This window comes from Musca autumnalis, unplaced genomic scaffold (assembly GCF_047663935.1).
Source record: "Musca autumnalis isolate F117 unplaced genomic scaffold, ASM4766393v1 scaffold_2, whole genome shotgun sequence".
NCBI classification, from domain to species: Eukaryota; Metazoa; Arthropoda; class Insecta; order Diptera; family Muscidae; genus Musca; species Musca autumnalis.
In genome coordinates this window covers 241,517,909-241,531,837 of record NW_027411755.1, presented here as the reverse complement: position 1 = coordinate 241,531,837, position 13,929 = coordinate 241,517,909, and the positions used below count along the sequence as shown (strand labels likewise).

General features: G+C 34.5%; 1 protein-coding gene across 1 annotated transcript in view; it reads left to right on the top strand.

Moving 5' to 3' along the window:
• The window catches only part of ds (dachsous cadherin-related 1), a 644,900-nt gene that overhangs the window by 539,121 nt on the left and 91,850 nt on the right, over positions 1-13,929 (top strand). Inside the window, exon 7 of the mRNA XM_073971174.1 lies at positions 1,525-2,089. Coding sequence (XP_073827275.1) covers positions 1,525-2,089 — 565 coding nt within the window. The remainder of the gene's footprint in view (positions 1-1,524; positions 2,090-13,929) is intronic.

Sequence of the window (13,929 nt, the reverse complement as noted above, 5' to 3'; positions counted from 1 at the left end):
TTATTGGATGGCTGGTTCTGTATGGTAAGGATAACAGTTGTTGAATTATGTACGTGAACATTTTGTCGCGTTACATTAGTTCTTCTCTGCCCAAAATCAAAAAATTCTGTAAACTTGGCTGTCTGGCAGAGTCTTTAAAGACTCTGGAGACCTTTCAGTGGTTTTAGCTGACAGTAAAATATGTTTCGTATCCTGTGGTCCTAGTTTACCAAGAATGGAGGCCAATTCTATACTACTCAATACTACCAGATCCTGTTTATAACTTTCTGCTTCTCTCTCTATATCATGAAAATCTCTCCTGAAAGTGTTTAGCCCATGACTTGAGTACCGTTTTCCTTCATATGATCTTACCAAAGCAACGGCTTACGTGGACGACTTTCTATCTAACATTTCATCCAATAGTTTATGGTCGGAATCAGGACATCAGCGATCATTTTGTTCAGGGAGTGGTCGCATGTCAGCAGTAGAAGTGGTGATATCTTATATTCCTCACATGGAGGTTACAGAATTCCTGAGATATTACCACGCCCTATCTCACCTATCTGGTACTGGACTTCTATTTAAATTAAATCAGCTCTTTGGTTGGACGTTACCTACTGAATGTTAATACTGTTTAGAAAGCCTGCAGTAGATCGGTGGTAGGTTCCGGTGTATAACAGTCTTTTGAAGCTGTGTTTATTTACAGGAAACTAGATCAGCTATTTACAGAAATACCTAAGAATTATTTGTGTATACAAAAGCCCTTCAAGAAGATCATCTATAGGTAGAAAACCCCCTAAAGGTCTGTAATTTGAGTCGTTTGGAAATTTTGTGAATTACTGAATTTCCCCGGAAATGATTGTGGATAATTTGCACTTTTTGTTTCAAGCGATTACTTCATTATCTTAAAGAAATAAATTTGTCAACTTGTAATTTCCACATCAGGACCGCCGATAATCAAAACGTAATCAAAAAACATTTGCAATTAAAATAAAATACCTTGCAGCTAAATAAATAAATTAAATGGGCGTAGAGAGTAAAATGTATTACTATTTCTTTAATGAAACCACGATCTCAGCTACGTTATGGCCAACAAGGATTTACATTCGATTGCAAAAATACACTGCATACACTAACAAGGTTCGCTTTCCAAATGGCTTAACAGCAGAAATAGACGACAAGTGGCTGTTACTCCTACTTTACACATTATCACGAATTTGCAACAAACGAACAACGTGTCTTGTGTACTATGATTTGTTTTCCTTCGTTTTTCCGTTGTTATTCGAAATTAAATCGAAACACAAATTTTCGTTTCTTTTTTAGCTAAAACATTGTGAAAGTTTAATTTTTGTTAACTGTCTAATGGACAACGAAGGATTTGAAACCCCAAAAACACTCTCACACAAGGAAATTTAAATAGATTTGCCACAAAACAAAAAAAAAACAAACATTTAAACATAACTCCTCTTCATCATCGTCATCATCAGCAGCAACATGTTGTAAATGTTTAATTTCTCTTTCTGTTGCTCTCTAATTTTTTTGCAGATTGTACAAGTGACAGCTGTAGATGCAGATACCGGTAACAATGCTCGCATCACTTATCGCATTATCACCAACAACAACCAATTGCAGTCAGGAAATGTTACCCTCATGAAAAATGCCAAGAAACAGAATAACAACAACAACGGCAAAAAGTTACTTTCATCCTCCACAGGTACCACTTTATCCAACTCCCCCTCCGCCTCATCCGTGGCGGGGGATAATCAAATTTACCAAATATTTGGCATTTATCCAAATAGCGGTTGGATTTATTTACGTTCGCCATTGGATCGCGAAACACGTGATCATTATGAACTGCATGTGGTGGCCAGCGATAATGGTTCACCACCGGCCCAAACTAGCACACGTGTTGTGGTTCGCATACTGGATGCCAACGATAATGATCCTCGGTTTTTACGTTCGTCATATGAATTCAGCATTGAGGAGAACATGCGAAGTGGCTCATTGGTGGGGGTTATTGGTGCTACTGATTTGGATTTGGGCGAGAATGCGGCCATCAGATATAGTTTATTGTCGGCAAATAGTTCATTTCAAGTTAATCCACTAACGGGTAAGTTTGTTTTTTTATTTTTCATTTCTTTTATTATTTATTTATACATTCATCAATAAAAGATAAATTGCAAGAATAGTATTAGTAACTTTTACTTTTATTATTTATTGTTTGTTTTAAGTTTTTGAGAAATATAAAATATTATGAACACAAATCAAAATGATCCACAGTAAATCGGATCGACCATATAGTGAACTAGAGATTTCGCATTCCTAATAGGTATCAAAAATTGTTGTTAAATTGATTTCCTTAAGGGAGAGTAAATACCATAAACTTTTTCAGTAAAGTCTTCGGAAATGTACATAAAAATGCTCGTGGCTGAGAGCTTCAGGCTAACAAGGGTATATTCATTTTGATATGATCAGAAATCGAAATAATGATTTTGGACCGTAAATAAGTTTGGACAAAATTCGTTCCAGGCTCTTTGGTCCAAACCATGCACCTTGTGATATTGTATCCAAACTTGTATCAAGTTCGAAGAGGGCGAGATCGGTACTCCTCAAATGTTCTAAATTTTTGTGAAATTACTTGCAGCCGGTAATCCTCGCGATGTTTGTTACTATGGTATTTTTTTTTTTTTCGAGGGAAATACAAACAAATTAATTATAATCACAAAAATTTAAATTAATAATAATCACAAAAGTTCAAAATTTTCGTTTTGTGCAGTTCGGTGTCTGTTCGAGAATAGTTTTGAAATTGTTACCGAAGGTATCCCTTGTGGGCCTGCTTTTAGCGATATAATGTTTATACCCTGCACCGCCCTGTGGTAAGGGTATTATATGTTAGTGCATTTGTATGTAACATGCCTAAGGAAAAGAGATAGACCCATAGTTCCTTCTAGCGATATGCATAGTATCACTTCCTGAGTCGATTTATGCATGTCCGTCCGTCCGTTCGCAACGTACAGGTCACATTTATTCTTCGATATAGGGAAGATCATTTGTTTAGCCTAATGAAGAACGCTATGTATAGCTTTTGGTGAAAATCGTTTCAGATTTGGATATAGCTCCCATATATATTTTCGGCCAATTTGAGGTATTTGATTCACCAAACACGCTGTATCTGTCCAATTTTCATGAAATTGGGGATGTGTGATGGAATAAGGTCAATAGATAAATGTGCCAAATAATATTAAAATCGGATCGGATTTGGATATAGCTCCCATATATATTTTCGCCCTATTTGAAGTATTTGATGCACCAAACACGGTGTATCTGTCTAATTTTGATGAAATTTGGAATGTGTTACGGAATTAGGTCTATAGATAAATGTGCAAAATTATATCAAAATCGGTTAAGATTTGGATATAGCTCTCATATAAATTTTCGGCCGATTTTTTGTATTTGGTGGACGAAAGACGTTATATATGTCCGATCTCAATGGAATTTGGAATGTGTGACTGAATTTGGTCTAGAAATAAGTGTGCCAAATATTAGCAAAATCGGTTCAGATTTGGATATAGCTCCCATATATATTTTCGGCAGATTTGAGGTATTTGATGCACCAAACACGCTGTATCTGTCCAATTTTGATGCAATTTTGAATGTGTGATGGAATTAGGTCTTTAGATAAATGTGCCAAATTACATCGAAATCGGTTCAGATTTGGATATAGCTCCCATATATATTTTCAGCCGATTTTTGGTATTTGGTGCACGAAAGACGGTATATATGTCCGATCTCGATGAAATTTGGAATGTGTGACGAAATTCGGTCTAGAAATAAGTGTGCCAAATAATATCAAAATCGGTTCAGATTTGGATATAGCTCCCATATATATTTTGGCCCGATTTAATGTATTTGATGCACCATATGTCCAATATGTCTAATTTTGATGAAATTTGGAATGTGTGACGGTGTTTGGTCTAGAAATATATGTGCCAAATTATATCGTAATCTGTTCACATATGGATTTAGCTCCCACATATATATGTTAACTATTCACAGTGGTATAGGGTACCATATAGTCGGCCCCGCCCGACTTTGATCCTTTCCTTACTGGTTTTTCTTGGACAAGACCACCGTTTCTAACATAATGACTCAAAAGCTCCAAATTCTATTACGAATGGACAAAATAAGGAATATTTTTTTGAGCGACCATCAAACCAATAATTACACTGGGCAACAAAATTAATTTTTTTTTCAAAATGATGGGAAAAACTGAAAAGATTATGAAAGTAGAGCTAAAAATATGAGACACGTGTATCGGCGTTTTTAACGTTTACATCGGAAAGTAACCAAAGTAGGAGGGGCAAGATCCGCCCATTTCTAGTTTATTTCGAAATATTCGAGTTAAAATATCTTGGAATTCTTGCATTTTAGGTATATAGTGTCTTTGGCAACTTTACAGAGAAGGATGTGGGGAATATTTTTTTTGAAGTGAATATTGTTTGCCTTGCTTGAAAGTTTGTGTTTTAGGTATCGTTCGGCTACAGGCTTTTTTAAATAAAACTAGTTGTTTATTTCAATTTTGTTTTTATTATCCAATATTTCGATTGGAATCTCCAATCATCTTCAGGGAATTGAAAGAGAGTTTGGTTTAATTGCTTCCAAGAGCTTTCTTCAACTGAAGTTTGTCTCGTCTGTATTTGTTTACCGTGTGTCTATACATTTGAGCACAATTGTCTGTGTCTGCTTTGTAGTTCATTCTAATATCATTTGGAGTGTTTATGATGTGCAACATCTCTAGAGTGTAACGTTTGTTATAATTTGTCTCTTGAGCTAATATTTTAATATTGTTAAAATCAGGTGTGTGATCTGTTACGGCACAGTGGGCTGCTAATGCAGTTTTTTGTTCCAGGGGTTTGTTAGTGGATTTTTGGTCTGATCTGTGTCCCGATACTCGGGTCTTAAGCTTACTTTTAGTGGTGCCAACATATACTTTCTGGCATACGTTGGACTTGTCCCCTTTACAGTTAATTTGGTATACTATATTGGATTTATCCTCGTTCTTAATTTTATCTTTTAATTTACTGAAAACATTATGGAGGGTGTTATGGGATTTAAATGCCAGTTCATATCTGGAATCGTCATATATATTGGATGCTTTTATTCTTTCCGAGAAACCCCTTGTGTATGTCATTGTTTTGTAGATTTTTGGCTCCTTCTCTGTGGCTTGCGTTCTGTCTCTTTGTATTGCACGTGAAATCAAGTTGTCAATGGTTTTTATGGGAAAATTGTTTTTCCTAAGAATATTTTTAATTATTTTGATGTTCTCGATGTGGAAGTCGTTGTCGCTGATGTCTAGTACTCTCGTTATAAAATTCGTTGCTGTATTAATAATGGTTCTCCTAGGGTGTTTTGAGGTGAAGTTAATTAATCTACCCGATGCGGTGGGCTTTTGGTACCAGTTCACTTTAAGTTCATCACCATCTCTTATTACTATTGCGTCTAGGTATGGCAATCTGTTATCTACCTCAGTTTCCATCGTGAATTGGATTTGCGTGTTGAATGCATTTAGGGTGTCCAGGGTTGCCGTTATGTCTCTTTTCTTTATTATAGCGAAGATGTCGTCGACGTATTTAGTCAAAATTCGTGGCTTCGTCTCCATCTTTTGTATTGATGAGTCCAATAACTTTTCCATCACGATGTCTGCCAATACTGGTGAAGCCGGAGAACCCATTGGCATGCCTTTGTTTTGTTTATAAACCTTGTCGTCATAGCTGAAGTATCGTGTATCCTTTATACACAGTGTCAATATTTCCATAAAAAGTTCCTTTGGTATCTCTGTGTGAGTCCGTATAATATCCCATTTATCTTCAATAGCGTTTAAAGCTATATTTATCGGAATACTGGGGAACAAAGATACCACGTCAAATGATATTAGGACTTCGTCCGAGTTGATTTTAATGTTCTTGATTTTGTTCTTAAAGTCCTTTGCATCCTTTACATTGTATGTTGAATTGATTGTTAGGTGTTTTAAGATATTGACAATATATTTACATAATCCTATTGCTGGGGAGTTCACTGTTGAGCATATAGGTCTAAGTGGAATTCCGGCTTTGTGAATCTTGGGCAACCCATAGAATCGTGGTGCCACTGCCGTTTTAGTAGTCAATTTATATTTTTCCGATTCAGTGATGATTCTATGGGTTGCCCAAGATTCACAAAGCCGGAATTCCACTTAGACCTATATGCTCAACAGTGAACTCCCCAGCAATAGGATTATGTAAATATATTGTCAATATCTTAAAACACCTAACAATCAATTCAACATACAATGTAAAGGATGCAAAGGACTTTAAGAACAAAATCAAGAACATTAAAATCAACTCGGACGAAGTCCTAATATCATTTGACGTGGTATCTTTGTTCCCCAGTATTCCGATAAATATAGCTTTAAACGCTATTGAAGATAAATGGGATATTATACGGACTCACACAGAGATACCAAAGGAACTTTTTATGGAAATATTGACACTGTGTATAAAGGATACACGATACTTCAGCTATGACGACAAGGTTTATAAACAAAACAAAGGCATGCCAATGGGTTCTCCGGCTTCACCAGTATTGGCAGACATCGTGATGGAAAAGTTATTGGACTCATCAATACAAAAGATGGAGACGAAGCCACGAATTTTGACTAAATACGTCGACGACATCTTCGCTATAATAAAGAAAAGAGACATAACGGCAACCCTGGACACCCTAAATGCATTCAACACGCAAATCCAATTCACGATGGAAACTGAGGTAGATAACAGATTGCCATACCTAGACGCAATAGTAATAAGAGATGGTGATGAACTTAAAGTGAACTGGTACCAAAAGCCCACCGCATCGGGTAGATTAATTAACTTCACCTCAAAACACCCTAGGAGAACCATTATTAATACAGCAACGAATTTTATAACGAGAGTACTAGACATCAGCGACAACGACTTCCACATCGAGAACATCAAAATAATTAAAAATATTCTTAGGAAAAACAATTTTCCCATAAAAACCATTGACAACTTGATTTCACGTGCAATACAAAGAGACAGAACGCAAGCCACAGAGAAGGAGCCAAAAATCTACAAAACAATGACATACACAAGGGGTTTCTCGGAAAGAATAAAAGCATCCAATATATATGACGATTCCAGATATGAACTGGCATTTAAATCCCATAACACCCTCCATAATGTTTTCAGTAAATTAAAAGATAAAATTAAGAACGAGGATAAATCCAATATAGTATACCAAATTAACTGTAAAGGGGACAAGTCCAACGTATGCCAGAAAGTATATGTTGGCACCACTAAAAGTAAGCTTAAGACCCGAGTATCGGGACACAGATCAGACCAAAAATCCACTAACAAACCCCTGGAACAAAAAACTGCATTAGCAGCCCACTGTGCCGTAACAGATCACACACCTGATTTTAACAATATTAAAATATTAGCTCAAGAGACAAATTATAACAAACGTTACACTCTAGAGATGTTGCACATCATAAACACTCCAAATGATATTAGAATGAACTACAAAGCAGACACAGACAATTGTGCTCAAATGTATAGACACACGGTAAACAAATACAGACGAGACAAACTTCAGTTGAAGAAAGCTCTTGGAAGCAATTAAACCAAACTCTCTTTCAATTCCCTGAAGATGATTGGAGATTCCAATCGAAATATTGGATAATAAAAACAAAATTGAAATAAACAACTAGTTTTATTTAAAAAAGCCTGTAGCGGAATATTTTTGTTAAAAATTTTAATCCTCATGCGGGTCATAAAAGCGTTCTTTTTGATCCTTTTATCGCAAATCTTTCAAAAACTCCTTTAAAATGTGATCATATCAAATCCAAATATTGTACAAAATTGTTCGCCATAAAATTTTACTATATGTCTTAGAATAATCCAAATCTGTAAATCTTATGTAATCGGCAGGAATCTTTTAAAATGAAAAACACGTTTTAGGGTTAAAGTCGGACTTAATCTGAGTTTATTCAAAATTGTGATGACGTCAAAGACAAAAATATTCTTCGTCAAATTTCACGATGGGTTGCAAAAAAAAAATGAAATGTCTATTTACATTACGTATCATGAAAACATCAATATCAATTTTGCTGAAATAATATGAAAATATTTTCCATTTTTTTTTTCCTTCTTTTTTCGAGTTGACAAGTGTCAAAAGATGAAAATCTCAACACAAAATTATAGTATGAGTTTCAGAATAAACCATATATCTAGGTGTAATATTTCCTTAAAAAATCGATTGCAAATGTATATATTTTAGGATGAAATTATTTGTTTTAATTTTGGACTCTTAATTTTACATAATTCCATACTGGATCAAAATCTAGCAAAATCCTTTACTTTTTGGGTACATTATTAATGAAAGGAATGTTCCAAATGAAATTTTATTGTGAGTCTCCGAATAAAAAAAAATCGGTTACCATATCATATAACATTCTTAGCAGCCCTTGTTTTTGATATAGGGTTTAGGGTCATATTTTACAATTTTTGTCCAGATTGTCGTTGTGATTGGACACTATGAATATCAAATTGAATTGACAAGTTCATACTTCTTGAGAAAACAGTCCAAAAGGTGTAAAAACCCCTATGTCACCATATGTAGTCACTTGAACCGAATACTGAGTTCGTACACACTTTGGATATCGTAATATTTCTTCGAATATTATATCAAATTCGAAGGTGGTGCTTATAGGTCCACTCCTTCCGGTAACTCCCGGCAAAAGTTCGAAAATATTCGCAATATCTCACAAACGGAGCAAACGATTTTGTCCAAACTTTGGATACCAAAATATTTTGTCCGAACTTAGTTCATGTTCAAATTTGGGCCTTATCGGTCCAATCCTTGGGGTACCAACCACACAAATGTTCAAAATTTTTGTTTGGTAAGGGTCCGTTCGAGAATCCTTTGGATATTTTTAGCGGGGGTTACTTAGTGACCCTGTTTACAGCGATATTATGTTTTTCGTAGGCTAGTATGGTACAAAAGCTCTATCTATCGATATCCCTCGCAAATTTTTGTCGGTTCATACGCCCAAAATTTTGAAAACTCCCCAAAATACATAAGCTTTTTTTGGAAAAAAAAGTATTTCAATCCACACGGGCTAAGGCATATCTCTGTCGGCAAAGCCGACTGATACTTTTTTACTTGTTTTAGCTATACTTTCATAATCTACGCGGTTTTTCCCATCATTTTGAAAAAAAAAAAATTGAATTTAGTGGCACAGTGTTATAAAGCTATGTGGGACGAACCTAGGGGATCTTAGATACACTTCAGTCTTAACAGATTTTAAGGATTAATTTCAGGATGTTTATAAAAACTTGAGAATATTTTCTGAAATGTATGCTACAGCAAAAGGCCATGGCCGACCACATGGGTTTCCTCCAGACTATGTCGGTGGTTAAAACTCATTCTAGCGATTACGATATTTCTTTGAGAAGCCAAGGTTATTTCTCCTAAGCTTGTTGGTAACAAACGATCTCTTAAATACAACACACTCTCCATGCAATGATGGAGGCTAAAAGAATAAACAAACCAGCAAAATAAAACCGAATTTCTATACATTCGTTGTAACGAGTGTGGGAATATAACCGTAATTGTTGTAAATTTGTACAAGCCACAAACATACACACATACTCACCTACATCTACAACACTAGAATATATTCTTTACTATATATAAGGAAAACTTAAGCTTGTTGGAACAGCAACAAAACATTCATGAGAAGTAAGGAACAAAAAAAAAAAGACACGTTAAGAAACCACCAAACTAACATCAAAACATGATGGTCAATCGTGTCTGCTAGTAAACAATGGCTTTTCGAACAAAATTGAATGAACGAAATATTCGTGGAATGTACTTTATACTTCAGCTGGTTGCCAGTTTTTTTTTTAATATTTTTTTCCTCCTTCCTCTGGTGGTAGTGGGCGATGATATTGACAACGATGCTTAAGAAAATCGATGCGATGACTAACAGGAGGGCATCGTATAATGATAGTAAATACGTTAAAGACGACGGGAATAGAGGAGCACGAACAAGAAAAAACAACCAACACAATGAATTGAATTAAAATCGGTCAATAGAGCACATAAGTACCACGGCCATTGTTGTTAATCGTTCGGTTGTTTCTGTTAGGAGCGGGAATATGAATATAAGTAGTTATATTCATGTTGAATATATAAAAAAGATCAATGATTTGTTGTTGCTCTCAACAACTACTTATGTTATTAGGTTAGTATTCATTACATTTATGAATGATTTGACTTTCCTTAATGATGTCTATTAAGTAGAATATTAAATGTGTATGTAGTAAACACATTCAGTGCTCAAGCTTTCTATTCTATCTGTATTGGCGGGACGAAAAAAAATTAAATTGAATAAGAAATTGGGCCTATTATAAATAATATAGAATTATAGGCATGAATTTAGCGAGCATTTAGATTCGATTCGACATGCAATGACAGAAATTGTTTCAAAAATAGTCAAACTATCTATACATATAAAAGAGCTTAGTGATGAGTGAGTGACTGACTGGCATATCATCGCCCAGACGAAACCGCTGAAGCTAGAATGCTGAAATTTTGACTGTGGGTTGCTGTTGGTGTGTAGGGGTGAGATAAGGTTGGGTTTTTGGAAATTCGACCTAGAAGGGTACTAAAAGTACTAAAAGGTCCTAAATATGGTACCCTTTGTATTAGGCAAACGGAAAGAGCTAGAATTCTGAAATTTGGAATGAGGGTAACTGATGGAGAGTTAGAAAGATGTATCAAAGGGTTTTTGGAAATTCGCCCTCTAAGTGTACGAAAAGTACTAAAAGACACAAAATTTGGTACCAGTAGTATATTTTGAACGGATTTAGCTAGAAACATGGAATTTGGTATGTAAATGAAGGTTGTGAAGTGGTGTTTATAAAAGGAAATGGTTTAGAAAATTCGTACTCATGTGTACGAAAAGAAGTAAATGGTACTAAATTTAGTACAATTTATATTTTGGGGAAAAGATAGAGCAGGAAACCTGAAATTTGGAATTAAGATTACTGACGGAGTATAGGATTGAGATATGGGGGTAGTTTTGGAAATTGGTACTTAAGTGTACGAAAATTACTAAATTGTACTAAATTTAGTACATCTTGTATTTGGGTGACCGAATAGACCTGGAAACCTGAAATTTTGGAAATAGATTACTGATGGAGTGAAAAATTGATGAAGTTTTGGAAATTCGTAGGGTTCGAAAAGTACTAAATGGTATTAAATTCGGTACAAATTGGATTTGGGTGAACGGATAGAGCTGGAATCCTGAAATTTGGATTTGGATTACGATTGAGATATGGGGGTAGTTTTGGAAATTCATACTTATGAGTACGAAAAGTACTAAATGGTACTAAATTTAGCACAATTTGGATTTGAGTGTCGGATAGAGCTGGAATTCTGAAATTTGTAATTAAATTACTTTTGGAGTGTAGTATTGAGATAGTTTTTGAAATTCGTACGGAAGGTACTAAATGGTACTAAATTTGGCAAAATTTAGATTTGGTTGCACGGATAGGACTGAAATCCTGAAAAATGGAATTAAGATTACTGTTCCAGTATAGGATTGTGGAAGTTTTGGAAATTCGAACTTATGGGTACGTAAAGTACTAAATGTACTAAATTTGGTACAATTTGGATTTGGTGAACTGATAGAATTGGAATCCTGAAATTTGAAGTTAAGTTTACTTTTGAAGTGTAAGATTGAGGTAGTTTTGGAAATTCGTACTTATAAGTACGGAAAGTACTAAATTTGATACAAATTGGATTTCGGTGAACGGATAGAGCTGGAATTCTGAAACTTGGATTTAAGATTACTGATGGAGTTAGGGATTAATGAAGTTTTGGAAATTCGTACTTATGGGTACGGAAAGTACTAAATTTAGTACAATTTGGGTAATCGGATATGGCTGGAATCCTTAAAAGTGGAATTAAGATTACTGTTGAAGTGTAAGATTGAGGAAGTTTTGTAAATTCGTACTTATGGGTACGTAAAGTACTAAATTTGGTATAATTTGGATTTAGGTGAACAGATAGAGTTGGAATCCTGAAATTAGGAATTAACTTTACTATTCGTACTTATGGGTACGTAAAGTACTAAATGGTACTTAATTTGATACAATTTGGATTTGGGATTAAGATTACTGTTGGAGTGTAGGTTTGAGGTGGTTTTGGAAATTCGTACATATGTGTGCGAAAAGTACTAAATGGTACTAAATATGGTATAATTTGAATTTGGGTGAACGGAGATAGCTGAAATTTGGAATTTAGATCACTGTTGGAGTGTAGGACTGGGATAGCATTGGAAGTTCGTACTTATGGTTACGAAAAGTACAAAATGGTACTAAATTTGGTACAATTTAGATTTGGCTTAACGAATAGAGTTGGAATCCTTAAAAATTCGGAATAACTGTGGGAGATAGTAATTAAAATTCGTATTTTCATACGAAAAGTATTAATTGTATTATGAATAGAGCTGGAATCCAGAAATTTGATATTATAGCCGCTGTTGGTGTGTAAGGTTGTGGTTCTGGATATACGTACAAAGTGTACAAAAATTACTAAATGGTCATGATAGCTCAATTAATTTAATTACATGAAACTGGCACAGAATTTGGTTCAAATTGTTATCGTGTAAAAGGGTAGAGCAGAAATTGTGAAATTCGGTATTAGTATAGCAGTTGGCGTTTATAGTGGAGATAGAGAGGAAGTTTTGGAAATTGTGTATACGAAAAATACCAAATCGCGGTTTGGATATAAAGAAGTAATTTTTGAAACTTATACATATTATAAGTACTAAATTTGGTACCAGTTTCGTGTTACAAGAAGGGATAAAGGTGAAATTTCGAATTGTTTTATAAGGGTTGTGTTGGTGTTTAGATAAGGATTTTTTGAAATGACATTCTGAAATTATGCTGAGGGCTAGCTGATTTATTGAGAAATAGGAAATGTACTAAATGGTATTAAATTTGACGTTGGGTGTAGCATTGAAGCTGGACTTATATAATTATTGTGTGAAAAAGTTGCAATAAGTTTGGTACTGGTTCATTGTTAGAGGTGGTCGTACAATAAGTGTACTAGAAGTATTAAATAATACTAAATATTGAAGCACTGAGTTGAGATCAGAGGATCAGTATCAGAAGGTTTATTTTAATCCACCTTTAAATGTATGAAAGGTTCCTACGTGTAATACCATTGGCATTGGGTGAACAAGTAGAGTTAAAACTGTGAAATTTGAGCTAAGGTCCTGAATTTAAAAAAATTATTCTGAATTTTATGTTAACACGAATTAGTTTTCTAAATAATGTACTGAAATCAACAAGTCAGGCGTATCTTTTCAACAAAATTGTTTATATTTTTGTTGTCTATTCTGAACGTTATAGTAAGTTCATTTGAAAACGGAAAATCACAAGAAGGTTTTTACACCCTGAGAACAAAAAGGCCTAAAATAAAATGTCTCAAAAATTAACTGTTATATAGGGTAACGTCTTTTGAATAAAGGGTTTCTACATTTTGATATCACAAAGTCCAAAATTCGGTTGGAAAATGTGGATGAAATTTTCAAAATACCCATACCGGTCTAATAAACCATGAACTAGAATTTAAAATGTTGGCCGCTGTAGAAATGTAGAGGTATTTTTCGAAATTCGAGCAAAACGTGTACGAACAGTACTTAAATGAAATTAAATATCAATTCAAATAAATATTAGTTCATCAAAATTTTCACTGTTCATCATATTATATATTTTTATTTGTATATTATTCATTTTCCGCATACGAAGTAGCGGGCATTTTGCTAGTCTGGATAACAATTGTAAAATATGGCCCTAAACCCTATATCAAAAACAA